The 21,224-nt window shown below is 45.7% G+C and overlaps 2 protein-coding genes across 3 annotated transcripts; both read left to right on the top strand.

Annotated features, from left to right (window-relative positions):
* The first annotated feature begins 11,311 nt into the window (after window positions 1-11,311).
* On the top strand, window positions 11,312-15,226 carry zranb2 (zinc finger, RAN-binding domain containing 2). 2 transcript variants are annotated; one of them, XM_003974268.3, is made up of 10 exons: window positions 11,313-11,471; window positions 11,984-12,036; window positions 12,132-12,240; window positions 12,381-12,463; window positions 12,539-12,615; window positions 12,732-12,878; window positions 12,957-13,114; window positions 13,600-13,659; window positions 13,947-14,096; window positions 14,277-15,226. In XM_003974268.3, the coding sequence occupies exons 1-10, from the start codon at window positions 11,416-11,418 to the stop codon at window positions 14,332-14,334; spliced, it is 951 nt and encodes a 316-aa protein (XP_003974317.1). In that variant the 5' UTR covers window positions 11,313-11,415; the 3' UTR covers window positions 14,335-15,226. The 2 variants fall into 2 exon arrangements, with proteins under 2 accessions (XP_029684093.1, XP_003974317.1); XM_029828233.1 differs by having other exon boundaries at window positions 11,312-11,471; window positions 13,947-15,226.
* A 696-nt stretch (window positions 15,227-15,922) lies between these two features.
* On the top strand, window positions 15,923-19,780 carry ptger3 (prostaglandin E receptor 3 (subtype EP3)). The gene is made up of 2 exons (XM_011614954.2): window positions 15,923-16,835; window positions 17,320-19,780. Exons 1-2 carry the CDS (start codon window positions 15,987-15,989, stop codon window positions 17,614-17,616), a joined length of 1,146 nt encoding a protein of 381 aa, XP_011613256.2. The 5' UTR covers window positions 15,923-15,986; the 3' UTR covers window positions 17,617-19,780.
* Window positions 19,781-21,224: the final 1,444 nt, after the last annotated feature.

Genomic DNA, 21,224 nt, shown 5'->3' with positions numbered 1-21,224 from the left:
GACTGACAGTCTTAATTTCTTTGTCACCATCGCAAACAGGCTGACAGAAATCCAACGACAATTAAGTCCGCTTGATTTAAATATGCACGAGCCTAGCATGTTTAGCAGGAATGAGCAGCCTTCTTCTGCTGAAAGTATCAGTCAGGAATCAGCCTTTGAAATCTAGATGTTATACACCGCCTTCCACGCTTGTACAGTAGCTCTACACACATGCACACACACGCTCATACAGACACACACACCTTGCAATCATGCCGGGTCAGTAGATGTATTCATGGGAACCTATTCCATGATGAAAAGAAGGCTCGATGAGAGCAGCAGTGGAAGAAAATGAATTGAAATGTTGTGAATTCCAGAGATTAAAGAGCAAGCCACACCAGCGCTTTACCTCCGTGGAGTATGCAAAGATCTGAGCACACCTCTCTAAGTGCTGAACATGAAACACGGGTGCAGGCTCTTTTGATTGTTCCTCAGTTTTAATTACCAACATGTTATCAAAATAGTCCCTCGTAAGCTAATTATACCGGTGTGTTTGGACTGAGCTTCGCCATCACAAATTACTTGAGCATAAACTAAATGGAGGCCGTGATGGTTTGTGTACTGTCCCACTTTTAGAGACCAATTTACTCAGAAAATTGTGACCATAATTGTGTGCGCTGTAGCAATTATATATGATTTCCCTGCATGACCCGTGATTTTATCTTGTGAGATCAGACCAGTAAAACTAGGGCTACATAAAGAAATGATGCTGCCCGACACCATATACACAATAAAAGCTCATGTGTGGTTAATTATATAAGTCATATAACATGAAAATGTAAATCTGTTGATATGTCTTTGTTTTAGCTAGCTAAAACAAAACAAAAAAGAATTAGCAACAGAACAAACAGTAAGTACTGAAAAACGTTTGGACTACTTGATCAAAATATGCACTTTAGCTGCAATGCAAGAGCCTGAAACTTATCATACCAGGACCAGGAATCAGCACAATTGGTAGATTAGACTGATCAAACAGGTTTTTAAATCCAGCCTCATGTAGGTCATGTGATTGGGGAACTGGGAAGGAAGAGATGCTGCAAATTTGCTCAGGGGAACATAAGCAAAAGCATGCAGATGCACACACACATCTGCTGCGGAGCACATGGCTTGAGGGAGGCGAGTGGAGGGAGGCGAGTGGAGGGAGTCAAAGGTCAAACCGGAACATTCCGGTGTAGTAAGTGCTTCAAAAACAATGTCCAACAAAACAAGCCAAGTTCAACAAACTGGGGGAAAAATACATCCATGGGGAAATAAACAGTGAAATCAGGCTACAGGGGAGGCACACAAGTTAACTTTACCAACTGGCAACAGAGGAGAGGAGGACAGACGAGGCAGGAAAGGTTAACGAGACACAGAAGAAGGGATCCAGGTACACCAGACGAATCCAGACAGCTGTGTAGAGAGCGCAGGGGGGACAATATGGCCAAGGATATGGCGGGAAATGGCAGAAATGGAGGTTCTTTTTCAGTTTTCAATGCATCTTTTCTTTCATTGACTATATCAAATAGTATTTGGCTACAAGTCCAGGATGAAGAAGACCGATTTTAGTATTTTCAAGAAGGAAATCTTGCTAAATCACAATAGCTATCCTGTTAAATTTACAAACCAAGGGAGGTCTTGAAACAGGCCACAATAATTACAGGTGACCTTTATCATATTGAGAAGCTAAATTGTCTCTTCGTGGCTTCCCAATGGGCCTCTTCCAGAGGATATTTACAGGCAGGAGCTGAAAAGGCACTTTTGGTTGTCCCAGTTGGTCCATAGGCCGGGTTAGATGTGTGCCCTGAAATATATTAAGTTAAATAATGGGTGGCTAATGTCTTTAGCTAAATCAGATCATATGCAGCATCAAGGGGAAAGCGCTAACCCATTTTTAAGGCCGATAACAAACAAAAAATAAATTCAAAATCATTGTGGGAAAACTGTGCTAATGTGGGTGTGTCCTGATGTGTGTATCCAATTTCCCACAATCAGTTGGAATTATCTTGTTTACATGATCACTTAAATAATCTGGGGTAATGTAAACGGGCCCATTGTTGGGATGGTGCTTGTGGGGAGGTCAGAGTAGTTACAACGTTAATGGAAGCGTTAATATGTTTGTAGCCATGCTTCAAATCTAGCCGTGCATAATTCATTCTGGAACATTCTAAGATGAGGCCATGTTGAAACTGTAATCACAATTGTTAAAATTTACGTGATCTCACATCTGCACAGCGAATGGTGCCTTAATTGATAATTAGCAGCCATTCTGTGCATCCATGAGTGTGAATGAGCAGAAAAACAACTGGGGAAAGTCTTTTCTCAATGAGCCATCAGGCATCCGTCGTCCCCATTCATCACGGCGGTGGACTTGTGGCTAAACCTGTATCAGCATGACAGGAAGTCATTTGGGAATCAGCAGAGGATATCTATTGTGTCAGTTTGAAAAGAACAGGGCTTGACTCGTTGAAAGGGTTTTCATATTCATAATTGGCTATGGCCTAAGTCTTTCTGTAGTTTCCCGCACCAGCTTATCACAATAACACAGAGTGATAATCGGCTGTTATCTCAATCCCCAAACCTCTCATTTCAACAGAGGTTATTAGGCAGTGAAATAGCTAGCCATATAGCTCCTCGCCACGTCCCGCGCGCTTATACCCCCTCTCAGATGGCGTCTGAAATAAGAGGCCTCTCAACGATTCAATAACCCAATTTGCAGATGATGATGAAAACATATTTCCACTTACCTTTTCATCTAAAAGGTGTTGTGTCAAACTCGGGTTTGAAAAAAATAACCAAGGTGACGACATGGCTATAATATAGAAAGCCTCTGGGCTGACACATCAACAGTGTCCTCTTGCGGTGGCGCAGGTACAGACGACACTTGTCGCCCGGGTCCAACCGTCCCCATTTGCCAGGATGCCTCGACATCTGCCAGACACTATCGGACCCAGCTGTCCAGAAAGGTGGCAGCAGTGTGGCAGGATTTGAAAGGAATTCTGCGAGTTGGAAACGGGCAAGAGGGAACTACAGTTTCCAACAGTCGACTGGTACCTCATTAACTCGTATTTATTCTCACGTCCGTCCAGGAAGCAAGCGAGCCGCCTCGATAGCAGCAGAAACTTTGAGTAAATCTGATGTGCTGTTGTGCAGCTTGCACTGGAAGAGCCGCTTCCCCTGCTTTGGTCTTTGACTTTGGTTGCAAGAACATGGTGTTTTTGTTGTTGTAATACCCCGGTGTGATCGCGTCAGATACCATTAAACCGCACCATCTATTTGATTACATCTCAGTTTGAAACCTTCACAGCTCATCTTCTCTCCCTACTTCCCCAATAAAACACACGCCCCTCCGAGTGTTGATGTCAGCGGTATGTGTGCGGCAGTCAGGCCGTCCCGTACGACCTCGCGTCCTCGCTGTACTTTGAGCCCTTCGAGGGCGACTGCACGATTGACAGTAGAAATGATGAAGGGATCGCCGCACCCGCACAGTTGACAGATGCACTCGTACATGGATCCTGTCTGCTGGCAACAGCATTAGCGGGACAGGAAAAGGAGAGATTTCCAGCCACGTAAATAATTCATAAGTTTAACTCCAACATCACCCGTGATGATTCGGTGGGCTACCCTATCTGTATTCCCACTGTGGCTCCAGCCTGTGGGCCTTTTACGTCAAATCAAAAGGTAAGATTATGCAGAAAATGCTTGTTTGTTGGTTAGAAAACACTGCTAGAAGGACAGAGAAGGTTTAGTAGTTAAAAACAACGGAGCCACAATTCTCCCAATATGGCCTGTGGTGCATTTCCTCTGGCATCGAGGAACAATTTCATGGACTGGGTGGGTTTTTATTCAGCACACACACAAACACACTCCTTCACCCGTATCTGGCTGCCTGTGTCACCCTCCGCTCTCATTCTGACAGGCATGTCAGGGCAATGCTAAGTCCCACTCCTGTGCACTGGCTGGTTTTGGGCTGTGCTTCTGAGTATCTGGCACGTGGAAGTACCTCTGCCTCAAGAGATAGAGTCATTGGAGTTGCATTTTTGTCGGCCCACAGAGTGCACCGCTGGGTACCATCAGGAAACGGGGGCACTAGAATCAGGAGCGCGGCATTTTCAAGTCTTTTGATGTGAAAAGAAGAGGCGATGGTTCTGCGAGGAGGAGATGTGCACGACGAGCCTCCGCAAGAGTGACTTCTTTCACGCTTTCACGCAGGTTCCTTTCAGATGATCCATCTAGAAATGTCAATATTGTGGGGGAGCTGCGGCAGGGGGAAATAACAAATTGACATAGGTCATCTTGTATTTATGACTTTCTTCATGCGCCTTTATTGTCTCTGCATAATCAGCTCCATCGGGGCAGAAATAATTGATTCTCCATTTATGCTAATGCTATGGATCTGGAGCGTGGACAAGCAAATACTCAGCCGTGTTGCCTTTCAGGCATGACATTTAAAATGGGATGAAGAGTGTTCAGTTCTGCTCAGATAGCCGGATATTTTTGTCATTGCTCAAATGATAGCAGCGGCAAGAGTTGCTAGGTTGCACTTGTACAAACCAAAGCAGGCAATCAAATCTTTTGATATGTTTTGCCTCCGCTTGTTTAGGGAGCTTTCCTATTATGTATCAACTGATGGAGGTAAATTAGATCGCACTCATGCATGCAGAGCCTCAGCAATTAATCCTCCCACCAACTAGGCTGCTGCACAGTGTTGGCCATAGTCTGACAGGGACCAGATGGGTCCAGGTAGACTTACTCGACTGCTGTGTCATAAAATGATCTGACAAAACTTTCATAAATACGTATCAGAGCGTCGTCTCTCCGCTCCTTGCTGTTTTATAATGCCACTCACCTGTCAGACAACGACTGATTGGCTGTCCTACGCCCATCAGGCTTCCTGCGGCTCGCTAAGGTGGCACTTACTGAAGGGAACTAAAAATCAGTAAATCCCTTGTAGGAAGAGAAAATCATCAAAGCGTGATGGTTGAAAAAATGAGTAAAAGTAATATTTACATTAAATGAATAGTGTCATCGATCCTGAATGTCGCTAAATTGAAGTAGAATCAAGAGTTTGGGCCACAAAGGTGAAGCCAAGGCGTCCTGACTGCCCTCTGCTGGTAGGCTGCCGTACTGGACACCAACACCACATCAGTCACAGGTGTTATAAGATGTTCCTACACACTTTTACGTACAAGACCAAAGCAAGCAAAAGACGTCCAGAACCATCTACCTATTCACACATCCTCAACATACGGGTTCACCGTCAGACATCCGCACCTTTTCCACCAATTTGTTTTTTTACCTGAAATTTGTGCGCCTGCTTGAGAAGGTTCCTTATTTTCCACTTTCACCACACCTCAGGATTACCCTGCATGTTTAAGACTGACTTGTGAGTCAGCAAACATCTGATTTTGTCTTCAGAGGGCGCTTGGTTTTATGAAATCTGGCTGCATTGCCAGACAGCAGTCGTCCCGGTGCCAAATGGGCGGTTAACAAAACCTGCACACCGAGGAGCCTCTGCCATATTGTTCACCGGACAGCACTATCCCCTACAGGAAAAACCCCCAGACAAAGGCAACATGGTGAAGAGGGAAGCCATGACAGCTCTATCTCATTCCTCTCTGCCACTCACGCAGCACAAACATCAATCACGGCCCACCAGCGCCGGATCCAAACGGCCCCTTGGATGCAATTTGTCACAGACCCGTAGGCGCTGACATGCTTCTTAAAATCCCATCTAATCTGCCTGTATAAAAGTCTCAGATTTGCTAGATGGGTGTTAATCAGGACGATCTGCTCGCTGTCCAGGAAATGATTAGCGGCGTTCATGTAGACAGACCTTGCAATTTAGCAGATGGAAATCGATGAGCAGAAGATTAGAGGACTATGGACATCACATTATTAATAAAGTTCAGTTGACAACCCCCCCCCACCCCCCACCCCCCACCCCCCAGTCCAAAGACGTGTAATAACAAAGCCTTTAAATATAACTGTTATTCACCATTATTTGACTAAGATGATTCTTCACATGAACCTTTCAATCCAGCAACACTTAAACTCTTGAATAAAAAACATTATTTTCATTGTGTGGTGGAAAGATACTCCAGCATGGAAGAAATGTGTCAACCCTTTAAGAGCGCTTGCCTCTTTGGGTGGTGGGGGTGTGTGTGTCGGGCCAATTTAATGCTCCATTATGCAAATTGATCATCTCAATTGACCATCACACTGTTAATAGGCCAGTCTGACGTGCTGCAGTGGATGAGTGCCTCTGAAAACATTTGAAAGAGGCTAAAAGTCCCGTTTGCTAAAAAGGAGCAAGGTGAGTTTAAAAAAAATGTGAAGATCGACATCGGCAACTCTGACCAGTAAAGCATGAAGGGGAAGAGTGGCGGGACGCTAATGGCTGTCACACTGTGACCTCCCTGGTCACAGGTGGGCCGATTTCATCTTGCCTGTAAAGGAAAACGCGTTTGCATGAGCTAACTTTCATTCATTTGAAATTTAGATTTGTTCTACATGCGCCGTTCGCGCCGTTTCCACAGCCCCAGTAGATTTTCTTGTTAAAACCAGATTAGCATCTGATATTATGCAAATCATAAAGCAAATTCCCATTAAGTTGGCTATTCTTCCCTCCATAGGGAGCTTTTGGGCATGCTCATACCTCCATGACCCCACGAGGAACCGGGCAGACACGCTTAAGTTTCCTTCAGACTGGACGGGGTGCAGGAAAAGTCTGAGCGAATTAATTTTGTCAGTGCCTAATTGCATTTATTGGCTGCGCCTGGCACCTCCTAATCCTGGATTATGATGATGCATTAACGGCTGCTACTGGCTGTTTACAAGGCATTTATTAGCCGGTGTCAACATAACGAGACAAATTCCACCTATCGCATTAATCACCCCGTCGCCATGACTGTGTCACTGACAACCAGGAGAGCCGCTTGACGCATGGGCCAAGGATGCGCCTGCCGCATTAGCCGTCGTTGCTTGGGCATTCAGATTACCTCCTCAGTAACTGTCAGCCCACCAATGAGGTGGAGGCAGCAAACTTCCAGTCAATAAAGAGAAATTAACTAAGGGGCGGCGTTGCAGGAGATAACAGCAGAAGAATTGTGGGATCAAACGCAACGCTCCATTGCATCAAAGCACAAAAACAATTTTCCTCCCATAATGCTTCCGACTGAAGACAGGTCACTTAATTACAGCCCGGGTGTTGTTTACCGTGGACCTATCTCTTCTTCTTCTCTTTCGTCCGTCCGTCTGTCAATTTCCTCTCATCTCATTTTAATCCTTCCCAACTCGGTTGCGGGGTCATGCGCAGCCCGGGAAAACACAACAGAGTCGGTAGGCAGCAGAATATATCAAAGCTAAAATGACTTATGTCACTTCATTCATTAAGGCCGAGTCATAGCGCTGCTCTCTAACCAATGAAAACAATGCCGGCGCCAAACAAATGTGTCCCGTGAAATATCTCCACAATTAAGTCTTTTCCCATATTGACTTTTCAAAGAAATTTATCCGTGTCACGGGTTTCTCCCATGAGTCAGCACAAACCTGGAGCAGGTGCGGGATGCTCGCTTGACTCGACCGGGTTCTGGAGCGGCCAGGACATCGATTGCTTTTGTCTCTGACACGTCGCCAAAAGTGATGTGCGGCAATTAAGTGTGGTTCTGCGCAACGAAAGCTGACAAAACCGTTTGAGGAATGGCGTTTCCGATGGTCCCGATGGCCTTGTCTGGGTGAAAGCCCGGCGTTTTGTAGATTGGATTTCGGCAGAGGACGCATGGGAATCATCACGCGAGATCACCTCTGGGCCCGTAAACACTTTATCCGCCGGATTCTCTGATTCCATTTGAGGAGCCGTGTCGGCTCTCCGAGTTAGTGCCGACATCACTGGTCCAATTCTCTGATCTGTCAGGACCTCTTTGACTTGACACGTTGATGCTGTCAGTGAGGAAAGCTCACCTGCGTGCTCAAAGAGTCTCTTCAGCATTACAAAATCAACCTCGCGAGTCATTTCCCACTCACTTTCCTTTGCAATAGCGGATGCCTTATTTGCATACACACAGTCATGGTCGATGTAGCTGCTGCCGCACGTGTCAGAGCTGAAGTAAGCGAGGCTGGAGAAATACGGAAAGATCTGGAAATATGGACCTTTTCGTTGCCTCCAGATCGTGATCACGATGCCGTCAGGAGAGCATCATCAGACCTGTCCCATCTATTGTCCAACCTCAACCTCAATTTTCTCGATGGAGTTGAGGGGGGGGGTTTGAGGGGGCCAGTCCCTAATTTTTAGACGCCTTCAGCTCTTTTACTTCCGACAGCAGTTTGAAGACCGATTCAACAAAAACCTCTCGAAGGTCTCGTAATCATTTTGGCAACAACTCCTGTAACTTTGCCTGATCACTGAACTGCAGTGAAGCCTGTCAGCCTGTCCCAATCTCACCCCCACCTCTCGGCTCACCGATGCAGGAGCTGTCTGTGAAGGTTCTCAGTCATCCGGGTCGTGGTCATTCTGGTAGTTGAATCGTAGCAACTGGACTGTTTCTTGAAGACGTTTCGCCTCTCGCTCACCTGTTCTTCAGAACTTGATACGATTCATCCGCCAGAACAATGCAGGAGACGCTCCTCTCCATCTTACTATCCTTTGTTGTTTCCCTGTTCTTCACGGCCACTTTCAATTATTTTCAGAATTAAGCGATAAATATTCTTAAAATTGTTCTGATTCAGCGTAGTGGATTACTCCATCGGGCTCCTCCACATTTGTTATGTTCAATTCCTTTTTTGCCCATCGGTAATGGCTTGTAGGCCTGAGTTGATGGGAACTGGTGGAACTGGATTGCATACTACATGCTTTCTTGCCTCCAAAGACGAATGTACTTTAGTGATAAGGACCAGATGAGAGCGGCACAATGCGAATCCCAACACCGGCCGCTTCACTGTGCAGTAGCCTGCATTATCTAATTCTGATGGGGCCGCCGCCACCTTGCAGTTCATCAAGCACAGCCGATGTGTGAACACGGGGTGCCTCTCTGGCTGCGTTGCGCTCTCCTCGCTCAGATCTTGGAGAGGTAGAACAGACATCCGAGCATCCTGTGCACAAACACCTAAATGCCCGATTGTGAAAATATTTAACACCACTCCGATCTGTTTTATTGCTAAATCATCGTTTTTAGGGCACCGGGCCAGCCTGCATCCTTTCACCTTCATCCTACCTGTTTTCAGGAACGACTCTCCTCTATCTGTCAGTGCTGGAAAGTCCTACAGTTGTGCTAAAGGTTCTTCCGAACCTTCATGGATGGGTACGAGACCCGGCAGCACGTGAATCATCAGCTCTCGCCAGCCGCCAGGCGAGGAAACGGCCTCAACCAGGGCCGAAGCTTCACTGACGACCATAAGAAATCTGCCAGTCTGAACAGGCTTATTGACCCAGGACATAATCAGATAGCAGACGGCACTTTAAACAGACACGGTAAAGTTAAGGAAGCATTACTGCCAATGAAGCCACTTCAATGTAATTGGAAAAAGTTTACCTAAGTGGTATTTAATTGCCTGACTCTCTCTTGCTCTGAAGCTTTCACGTAATTCTGTAGCACAAACAAACAAACCGCAGCTCTGGCAGTGTCTCCTTATTAGTTATTTATGGCCTCATTCACTTTATAACCACACTTGTCCTTTTTATTTATCATGCTACTCCAAAGGTAATGTGTGAAATATATAAACCTGTGAAAAAGAGACGGCTCGGCGAGGTTTCCCGTATGAAATAAGAGAATTTGATTAAATGACAGCACAAACTTGTAGAAAGGATGGTCTTGCTGTTTGTCTCTGTGTGCTATAAAGAATTATTCTGACAGTCATTTCCTTGGAAAGATCATTAAATGTGACTCTCTTACCTCATATTTTTCCTGGCCCTCCATTTCTAATAAACTCAGCGAGGGCCTCATAAATCAAGTGCACGTCTCCTTAACAGATACACGATGAATAAACGAATGTTTGATTAAAAAACGTGTTCATTAAATCTCAAGTGTGCTCCGTATAAACCCATTTTGTCTGAGACATAAGGGACACGCTTCAACGTCATTTCACACCCGTCCAACGTTGGCAAAAGGAACGGAGGGAGGGGGGGAGAAAATAAAAGCGAGACTCATTGGCTGCTCGTGTGGCCTGAGGGCCACGGACCAGCTGTGACGCTGACCTCCACGGGTCTTTGACTTTGACCAACCGCGTGTTGGGTGGACAAGGACGATTCTGATAGGAGCTGTTTGGGAGCGACTGTAGCGGTTGCTCAGGATTTGGAGAAATCAGTGCAGACCGAAGCTCCCTGGTCAGTGAACGCAATGAAAATCAGCTGGTAATCGGGTCGGCTGTGGATGAAGTTTAGCTCGGTTTAACAAGTCATTAATGATTTTTTCCCCCGAGATTAGTGAAGCCATTTTGATAGTGCAGAATTATGTAATTGTTCTTTTGAGAGGTGCAAAATATTTAGTTTTTTTAGTTTTTTGTCTGAAACAGATGCAGTTTTCTGCAACTGTGTATAACAAACCCCAGAGCTACATTTAGGAAGCACAACACTGCCCACATCTGGAGTGAAACAATGGCCTGGAATTTTAAGAATGCTGCCCGTTCAGAAATTGTCATTCCTATATGAGGGTCCACCCCTCAGACACTGTAATAATACAGAAAGAAAAATGTAAATGATGCATTTCAAAGGTGGGATTGTTTTGCAAAACAATGCAATGTCATTCAAAATTTGGTCTTGGAGTGGAGAGCAGCCTTTTATTTGTGGGATTCAGAAGAGCATGGAGAGCACTGTCATTATGGAAGCTACTTTAATTGAGAGAGATCAGTATGGAAATAAGAAGAGTGTCCTGAGCGAGATTAACAGCGTTTGACGACAGACGACAATAGTCTCCGTTGGCCTCTACCTCCATCTAGTGGTCATTGTATGGTCTGCAGCAAAATCAAATGACATTTTAATTTGATTAAATTTGAGGCAGTTATCATCTAAAAGTTTAGGACTTTGCCAATGTGTTGTAAATTGCATTTAAATAACACATTAGTGTCGTTTTTGTAACAAACATAGTATTTTCGCAATCATTATGAGCTCAATGTGGCGTAAACCTCGAGATACATGTTCACAATATATGAATTCACAGTGGTTTAATAGTTTATGGGATAGATTAGAACGATTTTATTGATAGTTCAATTACAACGGTAATGTTTTTGACGTAAAGCGCAGTTGTCATTGGGATTGTCCTAGTGGTGTTGCCGTACCTGACGCTTCAATATGGCGGACAGACTTGCGCATGCGCGACGTGCATCGTGCGAACGCTACAGGGAAGTGACGAGAGCTCCAGCGCTAACGAAGAGCAGTTCGCCGCTTTGCTAGTTGGACCTAAAATGTCAGGAAAGAGTTTTCGAGTCAGCGATGGGGACTGGATTTGCCCCGATAAAAAGTACGTGCACGACCAAAACACACTGCTACTTCGTTTACAGTCCAAAAATCGCAGTAGGCTTTTGCAATTAGCAATGGTAGGCCTTCTTTGACGCGTTACGGTTGGCAATAACATTAACGAGCCATTTCTCTCTTACTCATATTAATTGTCCAGACTGTTTGGGACATAAACACGCCAGATGTGTGGAGTAATGGGTAGTTGAAGTTTGTATGTTAGCTAGTGGTTGACTTAATCTCGAACATTAGCCAGCTAGCACAGTTAGCCTTTTTAATTGGGGTGCGTGTCCACTTTCACTATTTTGGGTGATCGCATGTTCCCATGTTCCCAGAAGCCAAGAAGTCGTGAATGGAGCGTTAAGAATTTAGTGTATTATGTGACACTAAATTCTGCTGAATCGTCTTCAATTGCGGCCAAAGCAGCTGCAGCATGTGACAGATATTTGGAGAGCAGCACATTGGCGTCAGGCTGTCAAGCTACAGCAGTTAATAATAAATGTAATTGTTCTTTTATAGGTGTGGAAATGTGAATTTTGCCAGAAGAACTAGTTGTAACAGATGTGGCAGAGGTGGGTCTTGTATCTTTATTAAGCAACCTTGTGCATTTTTTAAACTGCTTCATGAATATTGTATTTTTTTTAAATGTTTTCCTTGTGTTCCACAGACAAAACCACCGATGCAAAGATGATGAAAGCAGGTGGAACAGAGATCGGCAAAACCCTGGCTGAAAAAAGCCGAGGCCTCTTCAGTGCAAATGACTGGCAGTGCAAAACGTACGTGTTAATTGTACATTCTGCCTTTTATTGCGCTGCACTTTGCAGCCCAAATGTTGGGAATTGCTTGAGAACCTGACAGACTGATGGGTGTAATGACAAAAGCCGCCTAAACTGATGAGTTTTACTCCTGCGCATAGATGCGGCAATGTGAACTGGGCGAGGAGATCAGAATGCAACATGTGTAACACGCCGAAGTACGCCAAGCTCGAAGAGAGAACGGGTAACTTTGGCTGCGGGAGGATTTTTTTTTTTGCATTCTATTTCTAGTTATTTAGCTGTAATGTTTGCGTTTCAGGTTATGGTGGCGGTTTTAATGAAAGAGAGAACATTGAATACATCGAACGAGAGGAATCAGATGGTGAATACGATGAAGTGAGTTCCAGCATCCAGGCCTGATTTTGTATTTTTAAAGGCTTCAGTTAAAGTGTGACGGCTTCAGTTTCGGCGTGGAGCCTTTTTCAAACTATTTTTTTTTCCTACTGTTGCAGTTTGGTCGGAAAAAGAAAAAATTTCGCGGAAAATCCAGCAGCACATCTTCCTCAAAAGAAACCGAGAAGAAAGAAGTCAAAAAAGATGAGGAAGAGGACGAAGAAGATGACGAAGAGGACGGTGATGTTTCCAAATACAAATTGGACGTAAGTGGGGTATTTGTTTTATTGTAACAGTTTATTTAAACAGACAAATCACAGCATCAATCGAATCCCCTTTTGTAGGACGACGATGACGAGGACGAAGATGGAGACTTGTCAAAGTATGACCTGGACGCCAGCGACGAGGACGCTGACAAAGCAGCCAAGAAAAAGGGCAGCCACTCCGATTCCTCGCGCTCCTCCTCGCGCTCTTCCAGCTCCAGTTCTCGGTCCAGGTCCAGGTAAAAGGGCAGAGGTCAAGGGTAACTCCGGGCAAAATGTCAGTATCAGCTCAATCTTCTTCTGGTTCACTGATCAACGTCACTGATGTGTCCTGTAATTTTGTGTTTGTTGGTTTCTGGTCTTTTTGTTGTTGAAGGACTTCATATGTGACCATCTTTATTTATATAATAGTCATTTGTTTTAAAAGGTAGGTCATAGGTCTACTTAGCTTTAGCTCAAACACAAATATCACTGCAGCAGTTCTCTGTCCTCCTGTAAGTTGGGGATTGCCTCACTTATGGGGTCCACTTGTGTTTTACCTGCTGAAATTCTCCTTTTCTAATGTGTAAATTAACCTGCAGTGTTTCTGATGGAAGATTATCTCCTTTTCTTTTCTTTTTTTGAGCGTGAATAGTTCGTGTCCATGCCGTACCACAAGGTCACGGAGCTGTGGTTCATGTTGGAGAAAATATTGGAAAGGTTCTGTCTCTTTTTTGTCTTCCAGGTCCCGCTCTCGCAGCTCTTCCAGTTCCAGATCTGGATCTCGCTCCAGGTCCCGCTCCAGGTGAATGAGGTGCCATGCACTCTCTCTGTTAGAGAGTGTATGTAAGGGGACGAAACGTCCACAACAGAACATTCCCAGATTTAAATGAAAGGGAGCCTGAGGAGGGCTGACTGCAGTCCAGCAGCCCTAGAGATCCAGTTTTGTTCAGGAGGTGATATAAGTGTCACCGTAGTTGGTATGGAGAAGCAGAAGATGCTAGCATTTTTCAGACATTTAAAGGAATAAACACGCGTGACGCTCCTGTGTCGCCCATGCTGACCTCACTGCTTGGTTTATCCCTCCAAAAGATCCAGCTCCAGGTCTGGGAAGGGCTCCTCTCCCCAGAAGAGGTCCCGCTCCCCGTCCTCCTCCCCTGAGGGGAGACAGAAGCGGAGCCGTTCCAGGTCCTCGTCTGGAGGCAGAAAGCGAAGGCGCTCTAGATCCCGTTCGTCCGAAAGGTTTGGGTTTCTGTGGAATACCACGCTGCCACTGATAGTTTCTTATCCTCATTACGAACCAAAACGCTCCCTCGTTTGTGACCGTTAATTAGCCGAGATTGCCTCTCATTCTTTTTGCTGCGTGCTTGAAGCCGAGCGAGCTGACCTGGGTCTTCCCCGTGGTGTGTCATGTGATTTCAGGTCCCGCGGCCAGTCCTCCGGATCGTCCCACTCTGGCTCCAGCTCAAAAAAGAAATAACTTAATTACAGTGTTTTAAACAGGAGAAGGAACTGGAGTACAAGTGCATGACGTGTTTCACGGAGAAAAAACTCCCAACAAAAGCAACTGCAGTCGTCCTGTGTTTCATCCATTTGCATAGAAAAGTCCAGAGTGAACACATGAATCCTGTCTGTCATGATCAGCCACACACAGACCTGTTACTGTACCTAAATGTTCCAAATTAACACTTGTCTGGCGTACTGGTAGACTTTGGCCTGAGAAAACGCTGTTTTCACTAAAGTGTTTTTGGTTTTTAAATACACTAGCAGCGCCACATGATAATAATTGTTATAGATACGGGGAGGGGGCAAATCTTTTGATTTCAAGGTAAGTATTTTGTTTTTGATACTGTTAATAGGTTGCAGTGACTCTTAAGTAGCTTTGTTTTCCCGTGTGCCACGTATTTTTCAGAGCAGCTGTTAAAAATGGACCCTTTGTTTTAAATTACACATTAAAAATGAGGATCGGTCCAACTCTCATGAAATTTCATTTTTCAAAGCAGAGGTGTTAGATCAAGTAATCTAAATAGGCCATCCCATGAACTAGTCACGTCCTCTGGCTTTTTTCTTTTGTTTCTGAGGGTTTGATTAAGTTTTGGCTCTTTTATTTTAACTGTCCAAGCCGCCCCGCTGGCTCTGTTATGAGGAGCCTCAGGTGGCTTCACCACATCTCGGCATGGCTGCTCTGAAAAAACCTCAGTGTGGTTTAGTTTTCCAAAAAGGTATCTGCCTAAAATGAACTCACAAATAAGAATTTAGCAGTCCACATCAAACAAGAATAAATGTCCCAGTTTGATGGCCTAATGTGAAGTATCGATTAATTGGTTAAACATCTGAACTATACACGTGTAAATAAAAACCTGTCAACATCGTCCCTTGTACTTTGTGTGTTTCATTATAACTTTTATATCACTTTTGGCTCTTTGTTGAACATCAGCAATTTGAAATATGCATGGAATTGTTAAAGGAATCAAATTATTGAAACTGTCTCGTGTTTAGACTGGATGGTTTCTCAAACTTTTGATGGTTAAATTACAACATCTAAAATATGTCCTTCAGCTTCTTCCGTTTTGTTACTAGTCAGACGTTAGTTTGGGTGTTGAAAAATATTTCAAATTATTTTGTCAGCATTTACTCTTTTCCTTCTGGTGAACAGGTGACGCTTTTTGTCCTTGAGAGTGTAAAGTGCCATAAAGACGGAAAAAAATGTCTCATGAACTCACACGAGGACTACGTTCAAATTCGATTAATTCATTCAACTTTAATATTAAATCCATCAGGGTTTCACTCCTCTATGACGTGATTATTCCAGGCTTTTCTCCTGTTCTCGTTGTTCCAAAGCTGTTTCGAGGGAACCCGACCAGTTCGCCTGTCTGCGCACCTCTGGTCCCGTACGTGAAAGTTTCAACTGAAAGTCAGGGAACTAACTCATAACTCCACCCTACGATGTTTTTAATGAAATGGTTAAAGGCGTCTCTGCGCGCTGTTCCTCCACGTTGCCGGGGATGGTCCCGCCTTCCGTGCGTAAAGGACCCGACGCGCTTTTACGCACCGCACTCCCTCGGAGATGTCTGAGGGTGCCGGACACACGCGTGAGTTCGTCGCTGCGTGTCTGTTTGGCTCGTCGGAAGGATGACCACTCATGCATGTGATTACCAAGCGGACCGACACCCCGCCGCAGGAGGGATGCTGAGCGCCAACGTCTCCGGGGCGAAGCACGAGGGCAATGCCTCCAAGACTTCAGGCTGCGGCTCCGTGTCAGTCGGGTTTCCCATCACCATGATGGTCACCGGCATGGTGGGCAACACGCTGGCTCTTACCCTGGCGTACATATCCTACAGGAAAAAGGAGAATAAAAGGAAGAGGTCGTTCTTGCTTTGCATCGGATCTCTGGCGTTGACGGACCTGTTCGGACAGCTTCTGACAAGCCCAATAGTCATATCAGTGTACCGGGCTGACCTGAAGTGGGAGCGGATCGACTCATCCGGCTTTCTGTGCCCCTTTTTCGGGGTTTGCATGACAACTTTCGGCCTGTGCGCTCTTTTCTTGGCCAGTGCCATGGCCATCGAAAGGGTCCTGGCGGTAACAAACCCCCACTGGTACTCCAATCACATGAAGACCCGTGTGACAAAGCAGACCCTGGCCGTCGTATGGCTTCTGGTGTTGCTCTTCGCCCTCCTGCCCACCATGGGTGTGGGGAAATACACACGCCAGTGGCCGGGGACCTGGTGCTTCATCAGCACCGGAGATGGCGAGGTGTTCGGAAACGCGTTCGCCACCACTTTCGCCGCTCTCGGGATCGTCTCTCTATGCGTGACAGTTTTTTGTAATGTCGTGACCATCCGGGGTTTGATTGTCAGATGCAAGAGCAAGTCTGGAACCTCGCTCTCCTCTAAACAGTGGGAAAGGCTGACCACAGAGACCGTGGTGCAGCTGTTGGGAATTATGTGCGTCCTGCTCATATGCTGGTCCCCGCTGTTGGTATGGTTCTTTTTTCCAGACAACACAGGCTCACACACGCACGCAAACACGCTCGCCACCTGCCATTAGGAGCAATCTATTTAGCCTGGTCCTGTTTGGGGATCTGCTCAGTATGCTATGAGATCATGCATTGTCAGTCACATATTTAATGGTTCCTCCAGGGCTATTAATAGAAGCCCCGGGCAGTGATAGGCAGACCAGTAAGAACCTGATGGATTTGATCCAGCAGCCACTCGGGCTTGGGTCAGTCATATTTTTAAAGCGCTTCAGTGCTACGACGTTGACAAAGAAAAGAAGCAAACAGAACAAATACTGTGAAGTCTTAAATGCGCTGTGGTTACTTTGAATCATTTCATCTGACCTGCACACGCGGGTCAAATCCACTGATGTTCCTCTCATATTTCATGAAGAATGAGTTGATTTCTCTCATGAATAATAGTGAGTTTGGTTCCCGGTACTGATCTCTCACCTGTCCTTCCCTCAGGGTTTGATGTTGAGGATGATCTCCTCCCCGGTCTCCTCCCACCAGTGCAACTCCACGGCCGCCACCAGCCACAACACCAATTTGGACTGTAACTTCTTTCTGACGGCGATCCGCATGGCCTCCTTCAACCAGATCCTCGACCCATGGGTCTACCTGCTCCTGAGGGAGATCCTCCTCCGCAAGTTCTGCCTTGTGGCCAACGTGGTGTCCAACTGCTCCATAGAGGAGCAGAAGGAGCCCCAAACGACGCTGGACGCACTTAACAAGCAGAACCGCAAAGGCGAGAAACCGTTGTAAACTGAGTTGATAAATCCAGCGGGGGTGTGGATTTCTGCCTCCCTCAGGGCCAGAGGCTAGACATGAAAGTGGACACATGGTTGTTTATATAAATTCCAGATGTAACCAAGAACTGACCAGCTGTTCTAACATGCTTTTTTTGGGCTGAAAACAACCTCAGAGCCTCCTAACCAGCATGCAGAAGCAGGACTCGTGCATTTAGCAGCCAGGAACGCTCTTATTGGCACTCCTCAGTGTTATAACCTCGCCCAGGCTTGAAACTACACCCCCCCCCCCCCCCCCAGGGGTCTGAAGCTGGCCATCTTAGGTGGCCAGCTTCATATCATATCTTTCAACAAGATGGAGCGATAATGTAGCCAAATGAATGTGAATAAGTACAAAAACTGTACGATAAAGTTAAACAGACATTGTAATTAGCTTGGCTATTAACCCCTCACCTGGAGCCGGGGTTCGACTGTACAGTTCTTTATTCTGGGTTTGTTTGGTGCCAGTGGTTCAGAAAAGACTAACGTGATATTTTCGAGGCCGCCCTTCATGAAGAGTTGTGAAAGTGTTTTTCGGCATTGCATCCTTATTTTGTTAAAAACAAACAGTCCTTTCTTTCGGCCTCATCGACAGCTTTGGTATTTGTAAATATGGGATTGTTCTGCCTTTGATACCAGCAACGTTGCCTTTGGTTTGTTAGCATGCCACTGCCCGTTCCAACTTTAGGGACAGGTTGATCGTCGTTGCATCGTGGATTTGATGCATGGGGTCTACTTGACCACCTCCTCAACGGCGTGCGTTTGCTGCTGTGGCAACCTTCAGGTCATGCTATCACACCAACCTCTGAGGCTGTCTTCTCAGCAATCATCAGGGGTGCAGGCACACGTCCGCCGTTGCCCTGCCCGGTCTCGCCTTCTGATGTGAACGTGACAACACATGAAATTCCGCCGTTACTGTTACCTGCAACGTGACTGCCTCCATTTTGGATATTATGCCAACTGTGAATGTACAATGTTCTCCGCTCACATGTAAAAACATTCATTCATTTATTCACCCGTAATGGCCGCAATTGAGTGCCCGTTTCACTAGCGTGAGAAGTAATCACTTAAAGTATTACCGCTCTAATTGAGCATGCGTTTGTCTTATTTAAGGCAGCTGCTCAGGTTGCACGACTTAAAAGGAGCATCTGGGCCTTTCTAATCTGTGTATTTTACGCTGATTTTAGATCATATTTCACGTACCTTTCTTGATGGATCCTGTAAAAACTCGAAATCTGTCAATGATGAGGGAGGATTAAATACCTCCTTAAAGAGATAAATGATAGAAAAAAACACAGTGAACGCAAAAAGAATTGGCCTTTTTCTTTTATTAGCTGGTAACAAGCGAGCGTGCAACTCCAGCGCGGGAGGGAGGGAGGGTGTTATTACACAAAGAGCTGAAACAGACCGAAGGATCTGGCCTGGTCAGCCGACGCCATCTCAGTAGAGTCAATAATGCATGATGATGATTTACTGATTGCTTTGTGTGCTGAGAAGGCACCTCTCCATCTGAGATTTAAAGATTTTGGGAGGGGGGGTAAAAAAGAGTGGAATGGGTCACATGTCTTTATTGTGAGATTGAGCGGAAGAACACGCTCAACAGCTCTCTTTGGCCAGATGGATTCCTTTCATATATTTCTTTAACGTTATTATGTGCCCGTCGTCTTCGCACGCTATCGCGATCGCAAACCGGTTTAGTCGACCCGCGTGCATGAGCAGCTCGCTGACGGCTCACGCTCGTCGCTTCATTCCAGCTTTTTATTTTATTTTATTTTTTTAAAGCAGCTTCTAGAGGAACAATAAAGAAGTTCTACCCCAGATGAAGAAGCGCCCGCTGGGCCTACGTCTAAGTTTCATGTTTACAGACGGACTTTGATTTTTGCCAGCGAAGTAAAGAAATACCAGGAAGTTTGTCACATAATTTTTGATTTGTGCCGTGGCTTCTGTAGCAGCTGTGCCCCATTGAGTTTCTGTGTGTGTTGGGCCTTTGTGTTGCTGTGGCATGTTTCTCCTTAAATATTGACACTTGTGTTATCATTAGAGGAGGATGAGGGCCGACCGCACTTGGCCGATGGCTTTGAATCCTACTGTGAGTTTTGCTGTGAAGCTTCACACTAAAATGTGCAATAAAAGGAAATTAAAACCACTTCGTGTGGCTGAGAATTTTATGTCCACGGTTTTCAGGCACAACGTGATGCATTTGACCTTATAGAGGTTAAATCAGCATGTTAAAAGCAATGCATGATGGTCCTGACAGTGGTCACAGGTGGGTTGTGACAAGTTTCATATCCATGTTCTCCAAGTGTGTGTGTGTGTACGTGTGTGTGGGTGTACACAGTCCAAAAAAGCCTGTCACCCAGGGGCTGCTGGGATACCAACACCCATAATGATTTAAGGTGTATTAAAGTCCTTAAATGATTCACAAAGTTGCTGCAAGGAGCATGAAATGCTGCTGAAGGCTGAGCCATGAACAAGACGAACAACATGGACGCAGCCTCTGAAATGTCACCAACAGTTACACAAATAGAAAGAAGAAAAAGAACACAACAGCCAGCACATGACTTTGCTGTTGTCGCCAGTGTGAGTCAGGGAGCTCATTGTTTGGGTTTGTCACACCCCCGGCTCCCATTTCTCTGAGTAAGAGCGCCGCCTGCATCTTGAGTTCCTATTAACGACTTTAGCGCCAGTACTGACTGGTGAGCAGCTGTACTGACTGGGAACGAGACCCATCTGGCCCAGACCGGGGCCGTTCTCTGGTGCTGCATGGTGCACTGTAATGAACTCCAAATGAAAATGGCGTCATGAAAAACGAGAGAGTGAAGCGCGCGGCTCGTTTAGTGTTTTAGGGGAAACGGGCGCAGCCTGATGTGGAAGCATGTGGTCACGGCGCTTCAGATGAGCCAGATGATTGTTTACTGATTGTTTACTGACTATCTGAGCTGCTCGCTTCCATAAACAACAAAGATGTTGATTTAAAAGGTGCAAAAAGGTGAGGAAGACTATGATGAAGATGACGGCCACAGCGATGCTCATCGCTGGGGTAATGATGAACATTATGATGAAAAGGACAATAATAAAGCTGACGATGACAACGAAGTGGATGGCGATTGTGATGATGAAGATGCTGATAATGATGGCGAGGAAAAAAGATGACGAAGGTGATTGCAATGATGAAGATGACGACAGCAGTAACGACAAAAACAGTAACCATGACAAAGTAAAGACAATGAAGAAGATGATGATGATGAGCACAATGATAATGATGATGATGAACATGATGAGAGTCATGACTATAATAGCGACAATGATGATGATGATGGTCTTCCATCTTCATCATCCCTACATGAAGCTCCCTCGTGCCTCTAAATGTCGGCTCCAGCTGAGGAAGATGAAGGCGTGTTTCCTCCGGGTGGCCTGATGGCTGATTGAGGGCCTCTCCAGGAGGAGCAGAGGCCTCATTTGAACTTAACCAATGAAGCTCCTCCTTTGACGGGAGAGACCATCCGGCTTCAGCCCCTGCCCCACAGACTCGGATACAGAGGGGCAACAGAGCATGCGTGCCCCATTCACCGAATAATGGAAGGA

Source organism: Takifugu rubripes, chromosome 20, assembly GCF_901000725.2.
Source record: "Takifugu rubripes chromosome 20, fTakRub1.2, whole genome shotgun sequence".
NCBI lineage: Eukaryota > Metazoa > Chordata > Actinopteri > Tetraodontiformes > Tetraodontidae > Takifugu > Takifugu rubripes.
The sequence above is the reverse complement of the archived record's forward strand: the minus strand, read 5'-3'. Positions and strand labels throughout refer to the sequence as shown.

Coding starts and splice junctions, on each gene's coding strand:
- zranb2 (XM_029828233.1), top strand. CDS start 11,416: ATGTCAGGAAAGAGTTTTCGAGTCAGCGATGGGGACTGGATTTGCCCC. Junction 12,241..12,380: donor AATGACTGGCAGTGCAAAAC/GTACGTGTTAAT, acceptor TCCTGCGCATAG/ATGCGGCAATGTGAACTGGG. Junction 12,616..12,731: donor CAGATGGTGAATACGATGAA/GTGAGTTCCAGC, acceptor CTACTGTTGCAG/TTTGGTCGGAAAAAGAAAAA.
- ptger3 (XM_011614954.2), top strand. CDS start 15,987: ATGACCACTCATGCATGTGATTACCAAGCGGACCGACACCCCGCCGCA. Junction 16,836..17,319: donor TATGCTGGTCCCCGCTGTTG/GTATGGTTCTTT, acceptor TCCTTCCCTCAG/GGTTTGATGTTGAGGATGAT.